The following is a 26529-nucleotide window of genomic DNA, read 5'->3' on the forward strand; positions in this document are numbered from 1 at the left end:
CACTGAAGGAGAATAAATTTCAATTAGTAGCACAATACTTCTTTACAAGTTTCAGATCAGTGTCTCAGCCGTTGATCTTCAGTTAGATTGGAAAATGGTATCATTGGAAAGAGTTCATTGTGATTCTTCCTTGGTACATGCAGAATAAAATGGAATTTGGAAAGCGAAATGATGTCTGGAATGTTGTAATAGTCTGGAGATGTGCACCTCTCAAGGTGAGAGGAGATAAGGAAAGATGTTTTCTTCCTTGCGGGTCCATTGTCCCTGTTTTCCTAAACTATCTGTCCAACCTGAAGATCGAAGTGATCAGGAGGTGCAACTGGTATAACCGAGGAATGGGAAAGTACTGAGGTGACAATTATGTTATGTTTTAAAGGAATCTTAAAGGGTATAAAAAGGGGGCACGTTCTTTGAATAGAATGGAACTTTCTTGTCATTGCTCAAGACAGCAAGATTCCAGTGCTTTTCCATCCCGTACAAAACAGCTATTTACCATGCATATGGTACAGCTTATTTTTTTAAAAAAAGGGCAACAGAGCTTTGTCTTAGGCTGGATTATGACTGGTGCTGGCGCTGAGAATTGAAGATAGAGACAAATACATCAAGAGACAGAAGGCGTGAGAGAAATGAAAAGCAGGCTGCCTGCAAGATTCCAGATCTGTGGCAACCTCCGACATTGCAGAGATTGACTTGCTTAGTGAATGATTAGCATTTTGATTTCTGTACTGCTACTCCTGTAGACATTTGTTTTCTTTCAGTGTTGCATTTGTGCTAGTTCTAACAAAGTGTTTTCTTGTGGTGACTTTGCTGATACACAATATCCTGAGTTGAATAAGGAAAGAACACAATAAATTTTTAAATAATTTTTCATTACAATCAAAACAATTCTAATGAAAGGCTACTGACATGAAAGATTAACTCTGTTTCTATACACACTGATACTGCCTGATTTGCCAAGTTCAGTTTTGGTCTCACATTTCCAGCTTCTGCAATATTTTGCTAATGGAAAGTATTACAAATTGGAAGAGCAAAATGTCAGTGATTTTTTCTGATTAAAACGTGTGCAAAGAGCTTTCTGGTAGTCAAAAAACAAAGTTCTGGTTTCTTGCTTTGTTTTCAGTTTCTTGCTTTGTGGCTAACTGGGAGCAAACAGATCTTAAGCCTGTATTAATTTATACATTCTTTGATAATAAATATACTTTAAACATAATATAGGACAGTCATATTCATTGCAGTAGCAGAACTATTACCAGCAACGAACATCTGGGGGCAAAAATTACTATCTGAAAATTTTGAACTCAAGGGTTGAATTTAGGAGTTTACAAAGTGCCTTTAGAAAAAGATGCTTTTCTACTAAGCTTCCGTGGAATAGCAAAAGAGGCAGAGTCAGACAGAAAATGGAGAATTAAAGAATCAAGCTTAGAATCTTGAAGGCAAACATCACTGTGGCAAAGTAACAAGTATATGTTAGCCAATGAATACAGGACGGATGAAATTAGTTTGTATTTGCTTGCGTTCAGAAGAATCCACAACCAGGAAATATAATCGCATAATTGTAATAGTGGGTCATTGTGGGAAGTGAAATCAGGAAGAAATACTTTAAAGCAAAAGTTGTGGGAAACTCATTTATAATATGTTTTTTAAAATAAAATTTGAACAATGAGATGCTTCAGAGCCAGCCAGCATCAAAGTTCAGCAGCATGTCATCTGGAACTCTAACAGTGAAGAACACTGCATGGATGCTACGGGAGAGAAGCGGATGAGCTGTTATTTAACAAGGAAGTTCACTCCTCTGCTGAACAAGAATCAGATGACCACACAAAAACAAACAATCACCACCATAAGCAACACACACAAAATGCTGGAGGAACTCAGCAGGTCAGGCAGCACCTATGGAAATGAATAGACAGTCAATATTTCAGGCCGAGGTACTTCTTCAGGACTGGGAAAGAAGGAGGAAGATGCCAGATTTAAAAGGTGGAAGAAGGGAAAGGAAGATAGCCAGAAGGTGACAGGTAAAGTCAAGTGGGTAGAAAAGATAAAGTGGGCTGGAGAGGAAGGAATCTAGTAGGAGAGGAGAATGGACCATAGGAGAAAGGGAGGAGGGGGGATTCCCAGGGGGATTGATAAGTAGTGAGAAGAGGTAAGAGGCCAGAGTAGGGAATAGACAGTTTGGAGAATACACAGTCGGAATATAAGGTGTTGCTCCTCCGCCCTGAGTATAGCCTCATCTTGGCACAAGAGGAAGCCTTGAACCGATATGTCAAAACAGGAATGAGAATCAGAATTAAAATTAAAATGTGTGGCCACCGGGAAATTCTGCTTTTGGCAGATCAAGCAGAGGTGCTTAATGAAGCGGTCACTGTCATAATCTATATCAAACCGACTACTGCCCACATTACTATACCTCTTAGTTTATACTGTTCTCCAATGGCAGCATTGACAGTAAATGTGTGAGAGTCTTCATCGCTTGGTGAGATGACAGCCCCTGCTAGCTGTAAAGTGCCTCTTGGCTTCAAACTTCTGGACTGCTCGTTGACAAAATATTCCAGCAATCCAGCTTCATGATTTAAAACAAAGAACCTGGTGGAGGGGAAAATAAGGATTCAATGTAAAGAATTAATATAACAACTATTTTTTTTGTTTGTGTTAGGACAACATACAAGATTGGAAAATGTAATGATTATCTGCTTCCAGGAACTAAAATCCTTAGGATGAATAATGTGTGTTTCTAAATCATCTCAATAGTCTACTGGTGCTCAGGAAGATTTCAAATATCGGAAAAAGCAAAGTACAATGTACCGGTACTTCTTTTAGACTAACACAGCAAACCAATTTGTTATTTTATAGCTAAACTACTATAGTCGTACCTTAATATTCGATCCAAAAGACATCAACTTTGACAATGCTGAATTTACTCAGTACTACATTTATCAGTCTAGATTATGTAATTAAATCAGAGAGAGCATAGAATTTACAACAAAGATTCAAGAGCAAACTGGCATTCCGAGCTGCCACCATTTTAAATTATAATCACCATTATCCAATGTTAAAAGTATAGGAATAAGTATTACTTTTAAAGATTAAAGATTTGCTTTATTTGTCACATGTAAATCGAAACATTAAAACATAATGTGAGCTGCATTGTTTGTGCCAACAATCAGAGCCCGAGGTTGTGCTGGGGACAGCCTGCAAGTGTTGTCTTGCTTCCGGCACCAACACAGTATGCTCACAACTGCCTAACCTGTAAGCTGGTGGTCACCAACCTTTTTAAGCCCAAGATCCCCTATCTCGGCCTTAGTGAAAGGGAAGATTGACTCCAAATCGATTAGTTACACGCATGCGCACCAGGGCAGAAGTAAAACCCCACAACCCGGAAGTAGAAATAATGTATGAACACCAGGAGTTCCCACCCTTTTTTGCACTGCGGACCAGTTTAATATTGACAATATTCTTGCGGACCAGCCAACCGAGGGGGGGTGGGGGAAGGGAAACTGGAACACAGCGATACGCCAAGCAGGTTCCTTATGTCCAGTCTATTCCACAATTTAGTTTCCGCGGCGCTCGGCTGCTGTCCCACTTGCTCACATTTTTTTCCGCCGGGAAAAAACTCAACGGGTTTGTCTTTAAGTGTAGGGTGCTTGGACTCAGGGTACCGAAGCAGTTTTGACTGCTTCATTGCCTCAATAGACAGCTTCCCGGCCTGAACTCCAGCCTCCCGCCCACCCGCCGCCTTGACCTGGTCGTGGGTGGGGTGAGAGGACAACGTCAGGGCCGGAGATCCCCGTGCTGGGGCCGCGGCGGTCACAGTCCGGACAGAGTGATCGACCGAGTGAGGAGTGCGACAGGACGCGCCCACCCGCCTCTCTTGTAGGATTTATCAGCCGACAAAAGTTTGTTTCAGTAGATCGTAGTGCGGTAGCTGCTCTGCTACTTACGAAACCCTGAGCCCGAATTAGGTCGCCTGTGAATACTTTAGCACCAGGTTCCCCACGAACATTCTGTGTGCTAAACAGGTTTAGAGGCGGCGCCCATCTGTCCGCACTCCAGGCCGGTACCAACTGCACTTCCCGCGGGCCGCGCGAGGCTGACCTATGATCCCTGGCGTGAGGGTATCACTGTGTTTAGGTGACTGATGACCTCGCGTGGGTTCAAGTTCAACAGTGGGCGTGACAGGGAATGAGGAAAGGTGCAGCTGACTCATCATTTCCTCGTGGCCCGGAAGTACACTGTGTAGTGCGTGGCGGGGGAGCTACACGCATGCGCACTGGGCAGAAAGAACGGAACTAAAACCCCGCAACCCGGAAACAATCTCTCAACAGTACTTGTGTATTTATTTTTCTTTTTTTTCGGGATCTACTGGGAAAGTCTCAAAGATCAACCAAGCGATCGCGATCGACGGGTTGGCGACCAGTAATGTAAGCCCACACAGTCATGGGGTGAATATACAAACTCGTTACAGACAGTAGCAAAATTGAACCCAGGTTGCTGGTACTGTAAAGCATTATGCTAGCGTGCTACCACTCACTGACGCAGCAGGTGGCCAATTACTTGACACATTCCTCTCTCTCTCTCCCTGTGAGATGGAAGGAAACGGAAAACCCAGAGGAAACCCCCGAAGTGCAAGGGAGATTGCACAATCTCCACAGACACGTCAAGATTAAATGCAGATCACTGGAGTAGTAAGGCAGCAGCTCCATTAGCTACAGCACTCTGCCATCCTACATTAAAAGCTGCATATTCTCATCTTCCTTCATCTTAAATTATTTGTAAAGTAACAACTTACAGTGCTCATAAGAAAGTATTGTCATTGAAAGACCACAATTCATATGGATTGGAAACCTCACCTCCTCTTCGTCAACCTCGTCACAGGCAAATTTCTGGACTGCATGCTTAGTCCTCTACTCCATACCAACAACTTATTGGGTAATTTCCAACCTGATGGCATGAATATCGATTTCTCAAACTTCCAATAATGCCGCCCACCCACCTTCACCATTTCCCATCCCCTTGCCCCTCCCTCACCTCATTTTTTCCCTGCCCATCAGCTCCCTCTGGTTCTCCTCCCTCGGTTTCTTTCTTCCATGGCCTTCTGTCTCTTTCACCAATCAACTTCCCAGCTCTTTACTTTATCCCTCTGCCTTCAGATTTCATCTATCACCTGGTGGTTCACTCTCCCTTCCCCCCACCTTTTAAATCTACTCTTCAGCTTTTTTTATCTCTAATCCTACCAAAGGATTTCAGCCCAAAACGTCAACTGTACTTTTTTCTCCATAGATGCTTCCTGACCTGCTGAGTTCCTCCAGCATTTTGTGTGTGTTGCACGAGTTATTATTGAAAGGTTTGTTGTAAAAAGGGTGAGCAACTTCAGGCTCCTAGATGCCAAAATCTCAGAGGATTATCTTAGGCCTAGCACATAGATGCAACCATGAAAACAGGGCACCAGCATCTCTATTTTCTTGGAATATAATGAGATTTGACATGTCAAAGAAGACCCTAAGAAACTTCTACAGATGTCCAACAGAAAGAAGTCTAATTGGTTATATCGTGGCCTGATAGTGCAATCTCCAATCTGATGGAATACAAGAGCCTATAGTAAGTAGTGGACTAAGCCATTCCACTTCAGGGTCCACTCAGCTCAGTATAAAAGAATCTACAAGAAGCAACAACTCAAAGCGGCATCATCTATCATTAAGGACCCCCCCCCCCCCCCAAACAGGCCCACTTTTCATTGCTGCCATCAAGCGGGAGGTACAGGAGCCTGTAAAACTCACACATTAAGATTCAACAACAGCTCCTTCCCTACTGCCAAGGGGCAATACAGTAGTGTAGTGGTTAGCACAACACATTATAGTATAAGCAAGCAGGGTTCAATTTCCGCTGCTACTTGTAAGAGGTTTGTACGTTCTCCCTGTGACCATATGGTGCTCTGGGTGCTCCGATTTCTTCCCACAGTCCAAACACGCACCGGTTGGTAGGTCACTGTAAATCAGACTAGGGTTAAATCAGAAGATTGCTGGCTTCGAAAGGATGGAGGGGCCCCATTCCAAGCTGTATCTCATTGAATAAATAAATATCAGAGTACTAACAGTCACACACAGCAGTTAGCACACATAGGTACCTTAGTAGAAAATATAGTCACAAAAAATATATATAGATCAAGTCCATAAGTGACATGGATTGAAGATTCGTGCTGCATGAGATGATGCATAGGTTAATTGGTTGTTGTAAATTGTCCAGTGAGTAGGCTAGGATTGGATCAGGGGTTGCTGAGTTACGCAGCTTGGAAGGTCAGAAGGGCATATTCTGTGCTGTATCTCAAAAAAAAACTCCTTGAACTGCCTAACATTACCTCCTTTTTCTCTCACTCACACCAGCGTACTTAAATTTATTTTATTATTTATTTATTGAGATGCAGTGCAGAACAGACCCTTCAAGCCGTGCCACCTCCCATGCCTGATTTAACCCCAGCCTAATCACGGGACAACTTACAATGACAAATTATCTACCATCGGTACGTCCTTGGTCTGTGGAGGAAACTAGAGCACCCGAAGGAAACTCCTGTGGTCAGAGAGGATGGACAGACAGCAGCGGGAATTGAACACAGGTTGCTGGTACTGTAAAGCGTTGTGCTAACCACTATGTTATCCTGCCACCCTCACTGTCACGCAGGCTGTATACAATTTACGTTAATTTAAGTTCATGCTAATTTATGCTTGTAATGTACTGAGTTGCTACTTGAAAAGTTAATTCTCATGGCATGAACACTCTGCTCTGTGTGCCTATGACAATGAATTTGAACATCAATACTTTCCTTACAATGAAGCTCAAGGACAACTTCTATCCTTTACCATATTGAATGTCCCCTTGTATGTTAAGACCTCACAATCCACGTCACTATGACCTTTTATCTTCTGCTTGCACTGCACTCTTTCTTTATCACTTTATTCTGCATTTCTATTTTTTTTACCCTTTTTATTATTATAATGAAACTTACTGTATGGATAACATGCAAAGCAGTTTTTCACCGTAGCTTGCTACATAGGAGGTGTATAGATAGGGGAAATGCAAGCAGACTTTTTCCAACAAGGTTAGATGAGACTGGAACTAGAGGTCATGGGCTAAAGGTGAAATATTTAAGGGAAAAATGAGGTGGAGATGTGTCTCTACCTAAAGAGTGTAAGGCACTCCTTCCTTCTGCTAAACCCTCACCTCTCCGAGCAGGGTCACATGACCATTGGAGCAGCTGGAGCATATCACAAATCCTTATTATGTGACCACTGATGCCAGTGATATCAATACTCTCTGAAGAGTATTGATAATGGCTGGGGTCACCTGTCTTATAAAGTCACTGCCCAGAGGAAGATAATGACAAAGCACTTCTGTAGAATTTGCCAAGAACAATCATAGAGCATGATCGTCCACATCATATGACACGGTACACGATGCTGAACATGAGGAGGAATTTCTTTGCTCAGAAGATGACGAGATTGTGGAATGAGCTGCCAGCAGAAGTGATGAATGCAGGTTCAATATATATCCAATGGACTCAATTTCAAGGACTCTCCACTGTGCTCAGTAATAAATAACTAAGATAGATCTATAATTTTATTAGCTTTTTTCTTCTTGTATTTGCAGTTGTCTTTCGTACATTGGTTGTTTGTCTTGTGTATGCATTTTTATAGACTATTGCACATCTTTGCATTTACTGTGAATGCCCACAAAAAGATGAATTTCAGGGTGGTATATTGTGACATATATGGACTTCAATAATAAATTTACTTTGAGTTTTAGTACATTTATAAACCAATTTACCCTTCAATTTTGACCTTGAGCTCTATGATGTAATTGCAGGTTCTGACCACTAGTGGGCTCCAAGAATATTTCTTTCTGAATTATCCTACATATTATCCACATACACCCTGAACTGAGCAAAAGCATTCTTAGAGAGGTGCAGCTTCTGAAGCCCATTAATTGCATTTAGTCAGAAAGCATCCTCTACAAACCAATGCTACCAGAACTGCAAGTTGAGTTAACTTGAAGACCACAGCAATGCAAGTTAACTGTATGGAAGTTCAGTTCGATTGGAAAGCTGTTAACATAAACGACTTTCTCCTTCTCCCAGTTCTATTTTTATGGTCTACATATTAAACATTACACAGCAGACCAAATACTGGCTGCCAAGTACCAAGGCTGGTAGTAAGCCTTCCTTCTACAGGACATCCTTAATTGTTTCTTGGGAGACAGCAATAATTCAAATCAAGCACCCAGTGGGCTGAAAAATTGGCTTGAAGGAAGGAGTGACAGGGTGATGGAGAGATTCCCACCCCCACCACCCAAAATTGGAGGCCTGTAAGCAGTGGTCTGCTGTAGGGAGTGGCACTGGGTCCCATTGTTTGTCATATATTAACAACCTGAACCAATATTCCAACTGAATGCAATTAGTGGGCTTCAGAAGCTGCAGCTCTCTAAATGCTTTAAGTTCAGAGCTTACGTGGATAACATGTATTTCAGGAAGATATTCTTTGAGCCCACCAAGGATCAGATCGGAAACTACATTACAGAGCTCAAGGTCAAAATTAAAGAGAAAATTGGTTTATCATTGTTGTAAAGTTCACAGTTACATCCATAATGAAGTGTTTTGAGAGGTTGGTGATGGCACACATCAATTCCTGCCTGAGAAGTGACTTAGATCTGCAAAATTTGCCGACTGGAACAATAGGTTCATTGCACATGCCATCTCATTGGCTCCTCACTCAACCCTGGAACATCTGGACAGCAAAAATGCAAACATCAGGATGCTCTTTATCGACTACAGCTCAGCATTTAATACCATCATCTCCTCAAAACTAATCAATCAGCTACAAGACCTTGGCCTCAATACCTCCTTGTACAAATGGATCGTTGATCTCACTTGCAGAACACAGTCAGTTCGGATTGATAACAACACCTCCTCCACATCTCCATGGCCACAGGAACACCACAAGGCTATGTCTTTAGTCCCCTGTTCTGTTCGCTTTACACTTCTGACTGTGTAGCTTAGCACAGCTCTAATGACATATTCAAAGTTTGTTGTAGGACAAATCAAAGCTGGTGACAAATCAGCATACAGGAGTGAGATTGAACATCTGTCTGTGTGGTGTCATAACAACCACCTTGTAACTCAGCAAAACCAAGGAGCTGATTAAGAACTTCAGGAGACAGAAACCAGAGGTCCACGAGCCGGTCCCACACATTGGGGTGAATCACAGGTAGAGATGGTTAGCGACTTTAAGTTCCTAAGTGTTATTATTTTGGAGGACCTGTCCTGGGCCCAGCATTTAAGTGTCTTTGGAGTTTGCGGAGATCTAGCACGGCATCTAAAACTTTGACAAACTTCTATAGATAGGTAGTGGAGAGTATATCGACTGGCTGCATCACAGCCCGGTATGGAAACACTAATGCCCTTCAACAGAAAATATTAATAGTAATAAATACTTTATTGATCCCCAGTGGGAAATTCTTTCATTATAGCAGCAACATTTAAAAACACACTTAGCATTGTGCAAACTTAATAAAATACAAAATATGAATAAAAATAATAATGTACTAATGTGCAATAATAATGTATGAAATAATAAAACAGACTATGTACTATGAAGTGTGTTCTCCTGCTGCATAATGATGAACTATTGTATATGCTTATTGCATTTGGTAGGAAAGATTTTCTGTAATGATGCTTGTGTCAATGGATCTGAATGGGTCTGTTCGAAAAGGTGTTCCACTGCTTATTCAGTAGGCCATGGAGATTTGCCTTATTGTCCAGAATGGACACCAGTTTGTTCAGTGATCTCCTCTCCACCACTAACTCAGAAGAGTTCAGATTGTAACTAAGGACAAACCCAGCTTTTTTAATGAGTTTATTTAGTCTTTTTTTTCCATCACCAGCACTGATGTTGCTCCCCAACATAAGCAGCAAAGAAGACTGCGCTCGCTACAACAGACTGGTAAAAGATTCCCAACATCCTGCTGCACACATTGAAGCATCTCAGCTTCCTTAAAAAAGAGAGTCTGCTTATCCCCTTCTTGTAAACAGCCTTGGTGTTGATTTTGCAGTCAAGTCTATTGTCGAGATGAGAATCCTAGTCTGTCATAGTAAAGCCTGTCACTGAGCACATTGATATGAAATGCTGTCACAGGAAAGCAACCCCACTACCGAGAACAAACTCTCTTCTCACTGCTGCCATCAGGAAGGTGGTCCAGGAGCCTTAGGACTCACACCACTGGTTCACCACTGGCGCTTGAACCAAAGAGGACAACCACTTGTCCCATCTCTGATATGTTCCCACAACCAATACTCACTTTCAAGGACCTTTCATCTCATGCTCTCAATATTTATTGCTTATTATTAATATTTCTTCCCTTTGCACTTGCACACCTTGTTGTCTTCTGCACTCTGGTTGAACACCCAAGTTGGGCGATCTTTCACTGATTCTGTTATGGTTATTATTCTATATATTTATTGAGCGTGGCCAGAAGAAAATGAATCTCAGGGTTGTATATGGTCACATACATGTTCTTTGAACTTTGAGAACTTAAGTGGCAAGGTTGCAAATGACACTTAATTTGATGGTGTGGTGGACAAAGATTCAAAGATTTAGAGTACAGTTATTATCAAATAATGTATAAATTATACAACCTTGAGATCTGTTTGCTTACAGGTATCCACAAAGCAAGAAACCCGAAAGAACCAATTAAAGAAAAAATAAAAAAACCAGCACAAAGAAAAACAAAAACACAAATCATGCAAACAAGTGAACAATAACAGTCCGAACCAAGTTGAGTCCTCAGATCCGAAGCCCAGAACAACCTGGAGCAGACCGAAAGCCTCACTCATCAGGTTATCATATTAGCAGCCACACAGCACAGCAGCCAGGGCAGTCTTCATAGCCACAGTGCCATGGAGAGAGGAGTGACCATCATATAAAGTGAGCAAAATCGGCTCTCACCTCAGATCCTGACACTGTCTTTCAGTCTATCTGGTCCAGTGTTTAAATTGATCAAACAATGGAACAGCGAAAGATTCCGGTGCCTTGGAGAGAGGAGTGAACATCACAGAGAGTGGGTGAAATCAGCTTTCACCTCTGATCTGGGCTGGCGTTTAGATTGTCTAATCAGCAGATCGTAGCTCACATCAGCACCCAACTCTAGAGAAGGGCTTGGGGCCTAGACCACAGCGCCCAGTGACTCACTCTGGGCCCTGATTTCACCACCCAGCCCAAAGCCACTTTCAAACTCTTCAAATAAGCTTACTGCTCAACCTCACACTCAGGTCAAGTGTGGGCATCAAACCTCCTCTTCTCTGACTTGTCCTCTCGGCGCCCAGAGCAATCCAACTTTGCACCCAGGCCAGTTGTACAGGACTTCTCCTCCTCTCCATCTGCATTGAATATGTAACACACCACCTCAGCTCATCCCTCGACCTTGCTCTGCCATTGCTCACACCTTCACTGTTTGCAGCGATAATCCAACACAATTTACCTCAGAAAAGGCATTTCTTGTGATGTTTTTAGTAGAATTTCTTAACTTGTTTTTTTTAAAACTACCAGTGAGCAGTCACATGCACTTGGTAGCACCATATTTAACCAGACAATGAAGCAATTTAATATTACAATAACCAAGAAATTGGGCCGAATATTGACACGTGGAATTTCACTCAGGTAAGCATGAAGAGATATGTTTTCGCAAGTTAACCCAGTGCAGGCAATACATCAGGGTCCTGGGAAAGAGTGAATGAAGAGACAGATCAAGGATGGAAGTATATGGTGATCTGAAAGAGACATTACAGGTAGACAAGGTGGTGACGGTGACAAAAGTGGCATTTAGCACACATCTCCTCATCAGACAGGACAAGTACAAGATTTACACTGTCATGTTACATTGTACAAGACATTATTAGTGAGACCACACCTGGAATATTTTGAGTTTGCATTAAAATAATGTCTGAAATATACAATTATGCTAGTGAGGGGATAAAACAGATTCACAAGAATGTTTCCACAAATGATGGGTTTAAGTTACAAGGAGAGATTGGATTGGCTCGGACTGTCTCAAGGGGTGACCCTCCGAAAGTCTATAAAATCATGAGGGGCATAGAGAAAGATCATCTCAATCCTTTTTTGAAAGATAACAGTCTAGACGTTTAGACGTTACAAGCCTAAAGCAAGAAGGGAAAAGATAAATGGGGACCTCAGTGGCAGATTTTTTAAAACAGAGAGTGATGAGTAAATAGAATGGACTGCCAGAGATGAGTACAATTGTAATTTTTGGGTTTCCAGCCGGGGAGAGGTATCAATTTTAACCAATGTTTCAGTGACAAGCTCTGCCATCTTCATCAAGGATGTCTAGTGTAGCAGTATATGTACACACCCCCACCCCCCCGTTAATCCTCATCCAATCAGGTTTTCGCTGTCCCTTGTTTACAATCCAATTGCAGTTCTTACTCAAAGCAAGACCTTCGTCTTTGTTAAAATGCTTTTTCTCTAATTTTATTTCATTGGCTTCCTTCACCAGGCACTTCCAGCTGCAACTGGTGCGAAACAGTTCTGTGCCGAAATCAATCCTATGGCCATTGCCAATGCAATGTCCTGCTACTGCCAATTTCTCTGGGTAACCAAAATGGATACACCTCCTGTGCTCCTTTATGTGGGTTTCTACCATGCGCCCCATCTGGCCAATTTACTTAACAACAAGGAGGAACCTGTTGTTACCGCCTGTCTTCAGTATATTTCCACAGTTTCCGGAAGGATCGCTAGGATCCTGAAGAAATACCTGATTAATACCATCCATAAACCCTTAAGGAAGCTCAAATCACAGCCTATGCAAGTCAAAGATGAGCTGGGACTCAGAACAGCTGGCATTTACAAGATTCCCTTTGAATGCGGAGCAGCTTATATCAGCCAGATGGAGCGCACGGTAGAAACCCACATTGTGGAGCACAGGAGGTGCATTTGTTTGGGCTACCTAGGTAAATCAGTAGTAACAGAACATTGCATTCACAGTGGCCAAAGGATTGACTTCGATGGCACAAAACCACAGTGTCATGTTCTTTGATAATTAATATACTTTGAACATTTTGCAGAACAGAATTGTTTCAATGCACTTAATTCTTCCAAGCTCTTTACTAGCCAGAACTAGAACCTTGATGAATACAACTGAGCTGCTAATTGTCTTAAGTGGTGCAACCACAACTCAGTTTAATGACCATGCTACAAATTTACTATACAAGTTTACTCCCATGAAAAAGCAAATCAAAACTGTATTAATGCACCATTTATATTATACATGTAAAACAGCACAAAACAATTTCCAATTCTGATGCAAAACTTTGGATACAAGTGAATGCTCAGCCATAGAATCTGATCAAATGATTGCATAATTGTACTGAAATGGTACTAAATAGGACTGGTATTAAAATGAAGAACTGAAATCACATTAAATGCAAAGGAACCCTAATAATGAGCTTAATTGAAGAAATGAGCAACTCACCGATATTGCCATCCTGTGACAAGATTGGTGTATTTCATCAAGTATCCACACACATTCTCCATATGATCACTGCAGAAGAGAGATTAAAATTAAAATTACATAAACAAAGGAACAAGATCATATTGTGTTCAGTGTTCACGATGCATCCTTCTCACCATTGGTGAGACCCTCCATATATTGGGGGACCTCTTTGTTGAGCACTTCTGCTCCATCCGTCAAAAGTGGAACTTCCTGGTGGTCAAACATCTTAATTCTGATTCCCATTCTGACATGTCAGTCCATGGCCTCCTCTTGTGCCAAGAGGAGGCCACTCTCAGGGTGGAGGAGCCACTGGTTATATTCTGTCTAGGCAGCCCCCAATGTGATGGCACTTACCTCTTCTCACCTGCCTATCACCTCCCCCTGGGTCCCCTTTCTCCTATGGTTCACGCTCTTCACCCATCAGATACCCTCACCTCCAGCCCTTTACCCTTCCCACCCACATGGCTTCACCCATTACCTTCCAGCTGCCCTCCTTCCCCTCCCCCACCTTTTTATTCTAGCATCTTCCCCCTTCCATTTCATCCCCGAAGAAGGGTCTTAGCCCGAAATGTAGCCTGTTTATTCATTTCCATAGATGTTGCCTGACCTACTGAGTTACTCCATAATTTTGTGCGTGGTAAATTTCAGTCCTGAAGAGGAGGACTTGCCCGAAATGCAGCTGTTTATTCATTTCCATAAACGCAACCTGATCTGCTGAGTTGCGTTTTGTGTGTGTTATACAAGAAAATTGCCGTCTGCTCTTAACAGCAAAGAAATGTGCCAACAAAATGAAGTTCAATTTATTTTCAGCATTCAGGAAAATTTTAAGCAGCTATTAAACTTAACACGTGTTATGACCAAGCATCTGAATAGGTGGATAGGTGAACAGATGTGACGTTAATCATTAAAGAGCGAAAAGCTTTGCCAGCAATTGGCTGGAATTCAGATGCTGGAGCCCAGTGACCTGCTGCACCAACTTTTGTCTCAAGGACAGGAGATTTGATTTATGTCCTGCTCAACATCAGCCCAGGTGTACTATAAAGTTAATTGGTGGATGATGATTAACAAGTCTGGCAGTGGATGTTTTTACCATACCTGTGTTTTAATGGAATGTTTAACAAAACTTCCTGTATATAAAAATCTACATAGATGGGGCTTTCAAGGAAAAATTAGAAATTTCCTCCTTTTGGCTGAAATAACAAGACAAGAGCAGTGGAAATCTTGAAGAAAAATATAGTAAAGGATACTTGGCTTTGAGGTGACAGAAAGAAACTTCTGGAGGAATTAAGTTGCAACAACTGTGGGGAGAAATGGCAGAATAACGGCACAGAATAGATGGGCAGAAGGGACTGCATCTGTGCTGTGGTGCTCTATGACTCTTCATCTGGACATACGTTTAGTTGTCCAATTACAGAATGCTCTGTCTGCCTATCACCACAATATGTCGAAGGCAGATGCAATCTCAATGGCTCTCCACACGGCTTTAGACCACCTGGACAACACAAACACCTGTGTCAGGATGCTGTTCATCGACTATAGCTCAGCATTTAATACCATCAATACCAATAGATAGATGATAGATAGATAGATACTTTATTCATCCCCATGGGGAAATTCAACTTTTTTTTCCAATGTCCCATACACTTGTTGTAGCAAAACTAATTACATACAATACTTAACTCAGTAAAAAATATGATATGCATCTAAATCACTATCTCAAAAAGCATTAATAATAGCTTTTAAAAAGTTCTTAAGTCCTGGCGGTAGAATTGTAAAGCCTAATGGCATTGGGGAGTATTGATCTCTTCATCCTGTCTGAGGAGCATTGCATCGATAGTAACCTGTCGCTGAAACTGCTTCTCTGTCTCTGGATGGTGCTATGTAGAGGATGTTCAGAGTTATCCATAATTGACCGTAGCCTACTCAGCGCCCTTCGCTCAGCTACCGATGTTAAACCCTCCAGTACTTTGCCCACGACAGAGCCCGCCTTCCTTACCAGCTTATTAAGACGTGAGGCGGCCCTCTTCTTAATGCTTCCTCCCCAACACGCCACCACAAAGAAGAGGGCGCTCTCCACAACTGACCTATAGAACATCTTCAGCATCTCACTACAGACATTGAATGACGCCAACCTTCTTAGGAAGTACAGTCGACTCTGTGCCTTCCTGCACAAGGCATCTGTGTTGGCAGTCCAGTCTAGCTTCTCGTCTAACTGTACTCCCAGATACTTGTAGGTCTTAACCTGCTCCACACATTCTCCATTAATGATCACTGGCTCCATATGAGGCCTAGATCTCCTAAAGTCCACCACCATCTCCTTGGTCTTGGTGATATTGAGACGCAGGTAGTTTGAGTTGCACCATATCACAAAGTCCTGTATCAGTTTCCTATACTCCTCCTCCTGTCCATTCCTGACACACCCCACTATGGCCGTGTCATCAGCGAACTTCTGCACATGGCAGGACTCCGAGTTATATTGGAAGTCTGATGTGTACAGGGTGAACAGGACCGGAGAGAGTACAGTTCCCTGCAGCGCCCCTGTGCTGCTGACCACCGTGTCAGACCTACAGTCTCCCAACTGCACATACTGAGGTCTATCTGTCAAGTAGTCCACTATCCAATCCACCATGTGAGAGTCTACTCCCATCTCCGTTAGTTTGTGCCTTAAGATCTTGGGCTGGATGGTGTTAAAGGCACTAGAGAAGTCAAGGAATGTAATCCTCACAGCACAACTGACCCCCTCTAGGTGAGAGAGTGATTTGTGCAGCAAATACGTGATAGCATCCTCCACTCCCACCTTCTCCTTATACGCAAACTGAAGAGGATCCTGGGCGTGCCTGGTTTGTGGCCTCAGATTCTGTATTATCAGCCGCTCCATGGTCTTCATAACGTGCGACGTCAAGGCAACAGGTCTGAAGTCATTCAACTCCTTTGGTTGTGGTTTCTTCGGTACCGGGACAATACAGGATGTTTTCCACTGTCTGGGTACTCTTCTCTGCTCCAGGCTCATGTTGAAGATGCGCTGTAGTGGTTCTCCCAGCTCAGTCGCACAGGCCCTCAGTAATCGTGGGGAAACTCCATCCGGTCCAGCCGCCTTGCTCTTACAGATCTTCCTCAGTTGACCTTCCACCTGTGCAGCCGTAATCCTGGGCGTGGGCAAGGCCTCCTCTGAGTGGCTATTTTCCTGTGAGGGAAGTAAGCCTGGTGTGGATTTCTGCGGTGAGGATGAGATTGAGCTGTCGAACCTGTTGAAGAAGTTGTTCAGCTGGTTCGCTTTCTCCACATCTCCACTTATGTTCGCCCCCCGCTTTGCACCGCATCCGGTGATGATCTTCATCCCATCCCACACCTCCTTCATGCTTTTTTTCTGCAGCTTTTGTTCTAGCTTCCTCCTATACTGCTCCTTTGCCCCCCTTATCTGTACTCTGAGTTCCTTCTGAACTCTTTTAAGCTCCAACCGATCACCATCTTTAAAGGCCCTCTTCTTCTGGTTTAGGAGGCCTTTGATGTGACTAGTGATCCAGGGCTTATTATTGGGATAGCAGCGAACAGTTCTAACAGGGACAACTGCATCCACACAAAAGTTAATATAGTCCGTTGTGCATTCAGTGACCTCCTCAACGCCCCCACAGAGCCCCCCTTGCAGTACATCCCAGTTAGTAGTACCGAAGCAGTCTCTCAGGGCCTGTTCAGCTTCAGGAGTCCACTTCCTAAAAGAGCGTGTGGTAGTGGGATGCCTCATCACAATTGATTTATATCTGGGCTGTAACAAAACCAGGTTGTGATCAGCTTTCCCCAATGAAGGCAGTGGGGATGCACTATATGCCTCCTCTACGTTTGCATACAGTAGGTCAATAGTCCTATTACCCCTGGTGTAGCAATACACGTACTGGGAGAAAGCAGGTAGTGTCTTGTCCAAAGTCACATGGTTGAAGTCCCCTGTAATTATCACCAGTGCCTCAGGGTGCTGTGTCTGAAGCCTAGCAACAGCGGAGCTGATGACGTCACACGCTACCGTTGCGTCGGCACGCGGCGGGACATACACATTCACAACAATGACACTTGCGAATTCTCGAGGCAGGTAATATGGCCTCATACTCACGGCGATCAGCTCAATATCTCTTTCACAAACAGAGATCTTTGTACTCACATGCCCGGGGTTACACCACAATCCTGATTGAGATGTTGCAGAACCTGGACCTCTGTACCGCCCTCTGCAATTGGATCTTTGACTTCCTAACCGGAAGGACACAATCTGTGTGGATTGGTGATAAAATATCCTCCTGACAATAAAACTGGCGAACCTCAGGGGTGTGTGCTTAGCCCACTACTCTACTCTCTGTATACACATAACTGCGTAGCTAGGCATAGCTCAAATACCATCTATAAATTTGCTGATGATACAACCATTGTTGGTAGAATCTCAGGTGGTGACGAGCGGGCGTACAGGAGTGAGATATGCCAACTAGTGGAATGGTGCCGCAGAAACAATCCTGGCACTCAACGTCAGAAAGACGAAAGAGCTGATTGTGAACTTTAGGATGGGTAAGACAAAGAAACACATGCCAATCCTCATAAGGGGATCAGAAGTGGAGAGAGTGAGCAGTTTCAAGTTCCTGGGTGTCAAGATCTCTGAGGGTGTAATTTGGTCCCAACATATCGATGTAGTTATAAAGAAAGAAAGACAGCAGCTATACTTTAATTAGGAGTTTGAAGAGATTTGGCATGTCAAGTACACTCAAAAACTTTTATAGTTGTACTATGGAAAGCATTCTAACAGGCTGCATCACTGTCTGGTATGGAGGGGCTACTGCAAAGGACCAAAAGAAGCTGTAGAAAGTTGTAAATCTAGTCAGCTCCATCCTGGGTACTAGCCTACAAAGTACCTAGGACATCTATAGGGAGCGGTGTCCCTGAAAGGCAACATTCATTATTAAGGACCTTCAGCACCCAGGGCATGCTCTTTTCTCACTGTTATCATCAGTAGGAGGTACAGAAGCCTGAAGGCACACACTCACCAATTCAGGAACAGCTCCTTCCTCTCTGCCATCCGATTCCTAAATGGACATTGAACCCATGAGCACTACCTCACTTTTTATTAATATACAGTATTTCTGTTTTTGCACGTTTTCTTTAAATCTATTCAATATGTGTAATTGATTTGTTTATTTATAATTTAATTATTTTTCTTGCTGCTAGATTATGTACTGCATTGAACTGCTGCTGCTAAGTTAACAAGTTTCACATCACATGCCAGTGATAATAAACCTGATTCTGATTCTCTTTGGGGCCAAGAAGAGCCACAGGGCTGCTTTCCTTGACGATGGATGCTGCTTTTGTGTGACAATGCTCGCTGCAAATCTGCTGAATGGTGGGGAGGGGCTTTGCCTGTGATGGACCGTGCTACATCCTCTACTTTTAAATGGCTATTCCACGCAATGGTATGTTTTAAAAGAGTAGACTATGATACAACCAATCAGTATGCTCTCCACCTGCATCTACAGAGTTTGTCAAAGTTTTAGATGTCATGCTGAATCACTGCAAACTTCTAACAAAGTTGAGGTGCTGCTGTGCCTTTTGGAGAAACAGAAAATCTACCGTACATTACAGGCCATTCGGCCCACAATGTTGTGCTGACCATGTAACCTACTCTAGAAGTTGCCAAGAATTTCCCTACTCCATAGCCCTTTATTTTCTTAAGCTCCATGTACCTATCTGAGAGTCTCTTAAAGACGCTGTTATATCCTCTACACCTTCGTTGATTGTGCATTCCATGCACTCACCACTGTGAAAAACTTGCCTCTGACACCCCCCTTGTACTGACTTCCAAGCACCTTAAAACTATGCCTTCTCGTGTTAGCCATTTCAGCCCTGGAAAAAGGCCTCTGACTATCCACACGATCAATACCTCTCATCAAATTGTACATCTCTATTACATCACCTCTCATCCTCTGTTGCTGAAAGGAGAAAAGGTCAAGTTCATTCAAACTATTCTCATAAGGCATGCTCTCCAATCCAGGCAACATCCTTGTAAATCTCCTCTGCACTCTCTCTATAGCATCCATACCCTTCCTGTACTGAAATGACCAGACTGAACACATTACTCTCAGTGATGTCTAACTAAGGTCTTATATAGCTGTAATATTGCCTCACGGCTCCTGAACTCAATCTCACGGTTGATGAAGGCCAATACACCATACAGCTTCTTAACAAGACTGTCAACCCGCACAGCAGCTTTGAGTGTCCTATGGACATGGAGCCAAAGGCAGAAACATAGAAAACCTACAGCACAATACAGGCCCTTCAGCCCACAAAGCTGTACCAAACACGTCCTTACCTTAAACATTATTTAGGGTTACCCATAGCCCTCTACTTTCTAAGCTTCATGTACCTGTCCAAGAGTCTCTTAAAAGACCCTATAGTATCCACCTCCACCACCATCGCCAGCAGCCCATTCCACACACTCCCCACTCTCTGTGTAAGAAAAAAATAATTTACCCCTGACATCTCCTCTGTATCTACTTCCAAGCAACTAAAAACTGTGCCTTCTCGTGCTAGCCATTTCAGCCCTGGGAAAATGCCTATGACTATCCACACAATCAATTACTCTCATCATCTTGTACACCTCTATCAGGTCACCTCTCATCCTCCATTGCTCCAAGGAAAAAAGGTTGCGTTCACTCAACCTATTCTCATAAGGCATGCTCCCCAATCCAGGCAACATCCTTGTAAATCTCCTCTGCACCCTTTCTATGGCTTCCACATCCTTCCTATACTGAGGTGATCAGAACTGAGCACAGTACTCGAAGTGGGGTCTGACCAGGGTCCTACATTGCTGCAACATTACCTCTCAGCTCCTAAACTCAATCCCATGATTGATGAAGGCCAATACACCATTTGCTTTCCTAATGAGAGTCAACTTGCGCAGCTGCTTTGAATGTCCTACGGACTCGGACCCTAAGGTCCCTCTGATCTTCCACACTGCCAAGAGTCTTACCATTAATACTATATACTACCATCATATTTGACCAAAATGAACCACCTCACACTTACCTGGGTTGAACTCCATCTGCCACTTCTCAGCCCAGTTTTGTATCCTATCAATGTCCCGCTGTAACCTCTGACAGCCCACCAGACTATCCACAACACCCCCAACCTTTGTGTCATCAGCAAATTTACTAACTCATCCTTCCACTTCCTCCTCCAAGTCATTAATAAAAATCACGAAGAGTAGGGGTCCCAGAACAGATCTGAGGCACACCACTGGTCACCGACCTCCATGCAGAATAGGACCCATCTACAACCACTCTTTGCCTTCTGTGGGCAAGCCAATTCTGGATCTACAAAGCAAGGTCCCCTTGGATCCCATGCCTCCTTACTTTCTCAATAAGCCTTTGCATGGGGTACCTTGTCAAATGCCTTGCTGAAATCCATATACACTAAATATACTGCTCTACCTTCATCAATGAGCTTCGTCACATCCTCAAAAAATTCAATCAGGCCCATAAGGCACGACCTGCCTTTGCGAAAGCCATGCTGACTATTCCTAATCATATTATACCTCTCCAAATGTTCATAAATCCTGCCTCTCAGGATCTTCTCCATCAACTTACCAACTATTGAGGTAAGACTCACTGGTCTATAATTTCCTGGGCTATCTCTACTCCCTTTCTTGAATAACAGAACAACATCTGCAACCCTCCAATCCTCCGGAACCTCTCCCATCCCCATTGATGATGCAAAGATCATCGCCAGAGGCTCAGCAATCTCCTCCCTCGCCTCCCACAGTAGCTTGGGGTACATCTTGTCTGGTCCCTGTGACTTATCCAACTTGATACTTTCCAAAAGCTCCAGCACATCCTCTTTCTTAATATCTACATGCTCAAGCTTTTCAGTCCACTGTTAGTCATCCCTACAATTGCCAAGGTCCTTTTCCGTAGTGAATACTGAAGCAAAGTACAGAATGCCTTGGTGTTTTCCTTAATCCTGTCCATCAAGGCCTTCTCATGGCCCCTTCTGGCTCTCCTAATTTCACTCTTAAGCTCCTTCCTGCTAGCCTTATAATCTTCTAGATCTCTATCATTGCCTGGATTTTTCTGAACCTTTCGTAAACTCCTTTTCTTCTTAACTAAATTTACAACAGCCTTTGTACACCACGGTTCCTGCACCCTACCATCCTTTCCTTGTCTCATTGAAACATACCTGTGCAGAACTCCACGCAAATATTCCCTGAACATTTGCCACATTTCTTCTGTACATTTCCCTGCGAAATCTGTTTTCAACTTACGCTTCCAAGTTCCTGCCTGATAGCCTCATATTTCCCCTTACTTCAATTAAACGCTTTCCTAACTTGTCTGCTCCTATACCTCTCCAATGCTATGGTAAAGGAGATAGAATTGTGATCACTATCTCCAAAACGTTCTCCCACTGAGAGATCTGACACCCGACCAGGATCGTTTCCCAATGTCATATCAAGTACAGCCTCTCCTCTTATAGGCTTATCTACATATTGTGTCAAGAAACCTTCCTGAACACACCTAACAAACTTCACCCCATCTAAGCCCCTTGCTCTAGGGAAATGCCAATCGATATTTGGGAAATAAAAATCTCCAACTATGACAACCCTGTTATTATTACACCTTTCCAGAATCTGTCTCCCTATCTGCTCCTCAATGTCCCTGTTACTATTAGGTTTATAAAAAAAGACCCAGTAGAGTTATTGACCCCTTCTTGTTCCTAACTTCTACCCACAGAGACTCCATAGACAATCCCACTATGTCTTCCTCCTTTTCTGCAGCCTTGGCACTATCTCTGATCAACAGTGTCACGCCCCCATCTCACTTGCCTCCCTCCCTGTCCTTTCTGAAACATCTGAAGCCTGGCACTTGAAGTAACCATTCCTGCCCCTTAGCCATCCAAGTCTTTGTAATGGCCACAACATCATAGCTCTAATTACTGATCCACGCTCTAAGCCAGGCATGGGCAAACTACGGCGCATTAAGCTTTTTAATCCGGCCCGTAGAACTTGATGAAATTATATTAATAAACCTTGTTAACGTTTTTTTCCCCGCAATTCTGGCGTTTTCGCCACAACAAAACTAAATCCAGACTTTGATGCGCTGGCTAAAAAGGGAGACCAACAACACTGTTCCCACTGAAATTAAAAATAAGTTTCTTCATTGTGTTATGTAAAAAATGCATTTGAAAATATTTTTTTCAATAAGCCTTACATGTTACATGTCATTTCTGTTAAGTGATGGACATGAGTAGTGCGCAGGTGCACGTACGTTCTCAAAATAAAAAATGCGCTCCAGATCAAATAACGCGCTCCGCATACTGGCGTGCTGTCACTGTTCTGTCCTTGTGCTGGTCGTTGTTGAGTTTTGGCACAGGGGACAATTGAATAAGAAGGAGCAGGACAAGTAGACCTGCATCTCCTACCGTTTTTGAAATAAAGACAGTCAGGAGGAGAGTGATGATGATAATATCTTGAAGGATAACAGAATTTTCAGTGCTTTAAAATAATAACTGTTACTATTAAAAAAAGCTGTATTTTATTCATTTAATTTTCAGTGTTTTAAAAGTCATTTCAATAAATAGCTAAATACCATGGGACTTCAAAGACAGATATTTTGTTGTAATGCATTTGTTCATTTTCAATTGAAATTAAAGCACATGTTTTCTACATATCCCATGATATTTTATTTTCTCTTATGAGGTGTATTACCAAAACACTCCGTCCATCTGCTCCTGGTCCGGCCCCCCTGTCAAATTTTGGAACCCTTTGTGGCCCACAAGTCAAAAAGTTTGCCCACCCCTGCTCTAAGCTCATCCGCTTTGTTCATACTAGTCCTTGCATTAAAATAAGACATAACTCAAACCACTGGTCTGAGCGCATCTCTTCTCTATCACCTGCCTATCCTCCCACACTGTCTCCAAGCTTTCTCTATTTGTGAGCCAACCACTTCTTCCTCCGTCTCTTCAGTTTGGTTCCCACCCCCCCAGCAATTTTAGTTTAAACTCTCCCCAAAAGCCGTAGCAAACCTCCCTGCCAAGATATTGGTCCCCCTGGGCTTCAAGTGCAACCCGTCCTTTTTGTACAGGTCACACCTGCCCCAAAAGAGGTCCCTATGATCCAGAAATCTGAATCCCTGTCCCCTGCTCCAATCCCTCAGTCATGCATATATCCTCCACCGCACTCTATTCCTATACTCTCTCACTGTCACGTGGAACAGATAATAATTCTGAGATGACTATCTTTGTGGTCCTGCTTCTCAACTTCCTTCCAAACTCCCTGTAGTCTGCTTTCAACACCTCTTCCCTTTTCCTGCATATGTCATTGGTACCAATAGGTACCATGACCTCTGGCTGTTCTCCTTCTCACTTCAGGATATCGTGGATGTGATCAGAAACATCCTGGACCCTGGCACCTGGGAGGCAAACTGCCATCAGTGCTTCTTTTCTACGTCCACAGAATCGCCTGTCTGACCCCCTAACTATAGAGTCCCCTATCACTGCTGCCATCCTCTTGCTTTCCGTACCTTCCTGAGCCACAAGATCTCACTGATCCTCCACACTGCCAACAGTCTTACCATTAATATTATATTCCATCTTCAAATTTGACCTACTGAAATGAACCACTTCACACTTATCTGGGTTGAAGTCCATCAGCCACTTCTCAACCAAGTTCTGCAGCCTACTGATGTCCCACTGTAACCTCTGCCAACCCTCTAGACTATTCAAACAACCTCAACTTTTGTTTCATCAGCAAACTTACTAACCCACCCTTCTACTTCATCCTCGAGGTCATTTATAAAAACCACAGAGGAGGAATCCCAGAACACCACTGGTCACCGCTCTCCATGCAGAATAAGAACCATCCACAACTGCCCTTTCCCTTCTGTGGTTAAGCCAGTTCTGGATCCACAAAACAAGGTCTCCTTGGATCTCATGCCTCTTTACTTTCTGAGTGAGCCTCGCACGGGGAACTTTATCAAACGCCTTACTGAAATCCATATACACTACTTCCACTGCTCTACCTTCATCAATGTGCTTTGTTACTTCCTCAAAGAATTCAATCAGGCTCGTAAGGCATGACCTTCCCTTGACAAAGCCATGCTGACTATCCCTAATCAAATTATGTCTCTCGAAATGCTCATAAATCCTGCTTTCAGGATCTTCAACAACTTGCCCACCACTGATGGTAAGGCACACTAATCTACAAATTTCCTGGGTTATCTCTACTCCCTTTCTTGAACAAGGGAAAAACATTTGCAACTTTCCAATCTTTGGCACTTCTGTCCCTATTGGTGATGCAAAGATCATCACAAGAGGCTCAGCAACTTCCTCCCTCACTTCCCACAGTAGCCTGGGGTACATCTCATCCAACTTGATGCTTTCCAAAAGCTCCAGCACATCCTTTCTTAATAACTACATGCTCAAGCTTTTCAGTCCACTGTAAGTCATCCCTACAATTGCCAAGGTCCTTTTCCGTAGTGAATACTACTGAATACTGAAGAGGTACTCATTAAGTATCTCTGCTATCTCCTCTTATTACCTTTCAAAATCTGCAGTACGTCATTTTTCTTAACGTCTATCCACACAAGTGTTTCAATCCCTTTTAAGTCATTCCCAAGGTCCTTCACACTGGTGCATATTGAAGTATTCATCAAGTACCCTCACTACCTCCTCTGGTCCTATGCACATGTTTCCACTCTCAATCCTGATTGGTCCTATTCTCACATGTCTTATCCTCTTGCTCTTCACATACTTGTAGAATGTCTTGGGGGGTTTCCTTAATCCTGCTCGCCAAGGCCTTTTCATGGCCCCTTCCAGCTCTCCTAATTTCATTCTTGAGCTCCTTCCTGGTACCCTTGTAATTTTCTAGAGCTTTAACAGTAACTAGTTTCTTGAACCTTTCATAATTTTTCTTTTCTTCTTAGATAGATTTTCTACATCTTTTGTACACCGTGGTTCTTTTAGCCTACCATTCTTTCCCTGCCTCAATGGAACATACCTCTGCAGAGTCCCATGTACATGTTCCCTGAACATTTGCCACATTTCTACCATGAGAACATCTGCTCCCAATTTACGTTCCCAAGTTCCTGCCTAATAGCATATTTCCCCCTACCCCAATTAAATGTTTTCCCAAATTTTCTGCTCCGATCCCTCTCCAGCGCTTTGTAATGCTGTTTACATCTAGACCTAGGACTGATCATCTAAAATTATAACATCAAGGAATTTAAAGTTATTGACTCTCTCCACCTCTGATCTCCAGCTGAGGAAAGGCTCGTAGACCCCTCCTCCTGCAGTCAATAGCCAGCTCTTTGGCTTTTGAATGAGATATTGTTGTGGTGACACCATTCAGCCAAATTTTTAAATCTCCTCCTATATGCTGATTCATCACCACCTTTAATTTGGCCTACAACAATGGTATCGTCAGCAAACTTAAATAGAGCAATGGAGCTGTACTTAGCCTCACAGTCATAAGTATAAACTGAGTAACGCAGGGCTAAGCACAAAGACCTGTGATGCACCTGTGCTGATGATGCCGTGTTCTGGTCAACTGGGTGTCTGATTGATATTTTTTGAAAAACTAAATATTAATGACTGTTCAGATAATGAAGTAATCCAGGCATGTATGCACCAAAACATGAATAATTTTCAGGCTTAAGCAAATATTTAACAAATGCCAGATAATGGCTCACTCTAAAAAGTACTGAATCTCCTTAGTCATTATCTACACACTGAGGTAATCCTTGAGCAGACTTTAATTTAATTAGTTACACCCTTTCGACAATATTTGCAACAAGATCACAGACCAGGTACTTGATGGCGAATAACTCATCCTTTAACTCCTCAAAGTCTTTCCTCATCCACAAAGTGCATAATTGGGAATAAACAGAAAAATGATAATTTGCCCAAGAAGCGAGGTTCCAACATTTGAGCAACTCTGCATCATCTAAGACAGTGATTCCCAAT

At 42.9% G+C, this 26529-nt stretch overlaps 1 protein-coding gene across 2 annotated transcripts in view; it reads right to left on the reverse strand.

Annotated features, from left to right (window-relative positions):
• Nucleotides 1–26529, reverse strand: part of osbpl11 (oxysterol binding protein-like 11) — a 132349-nt gene that overhangs the window by 71831 nt on the left and 33989 nt on the right. For both annotated transcript variants that reach the window (XM_073047546.1, XM_073047545.1), the window contains exons 2-3: nucleotides 13528–13596; nucleotides 2408–2583 (exon numbers count right to left, since the gene is read on the reverse strand). In XM_073047546.1, coding sequence (XP_072903647.1) covers nucleotides 2408–2583; nucleotides 13528–13596 — 245 coding nt within the window. The remainder of the gene's footprint in view (nucleotides 1–2407; nucleotides 2584–13527; nucleotides 13597–26529) is intronic.

This window comes from Hemitrygon akajei, chromosome 5 (assembly GCF_048418815.1).
Source record: "Hemitrygon akajei chromosome 5, sHemAka1.3, whole genome shotgun sequence".
Classification (NCBI taxonomy): Eukaryota; Metazoa; Chordata; class Chondrichthyes; order Myliobatiformes; family Dasyatidae; genus Hemitrygon; species Hemitrygon akajei.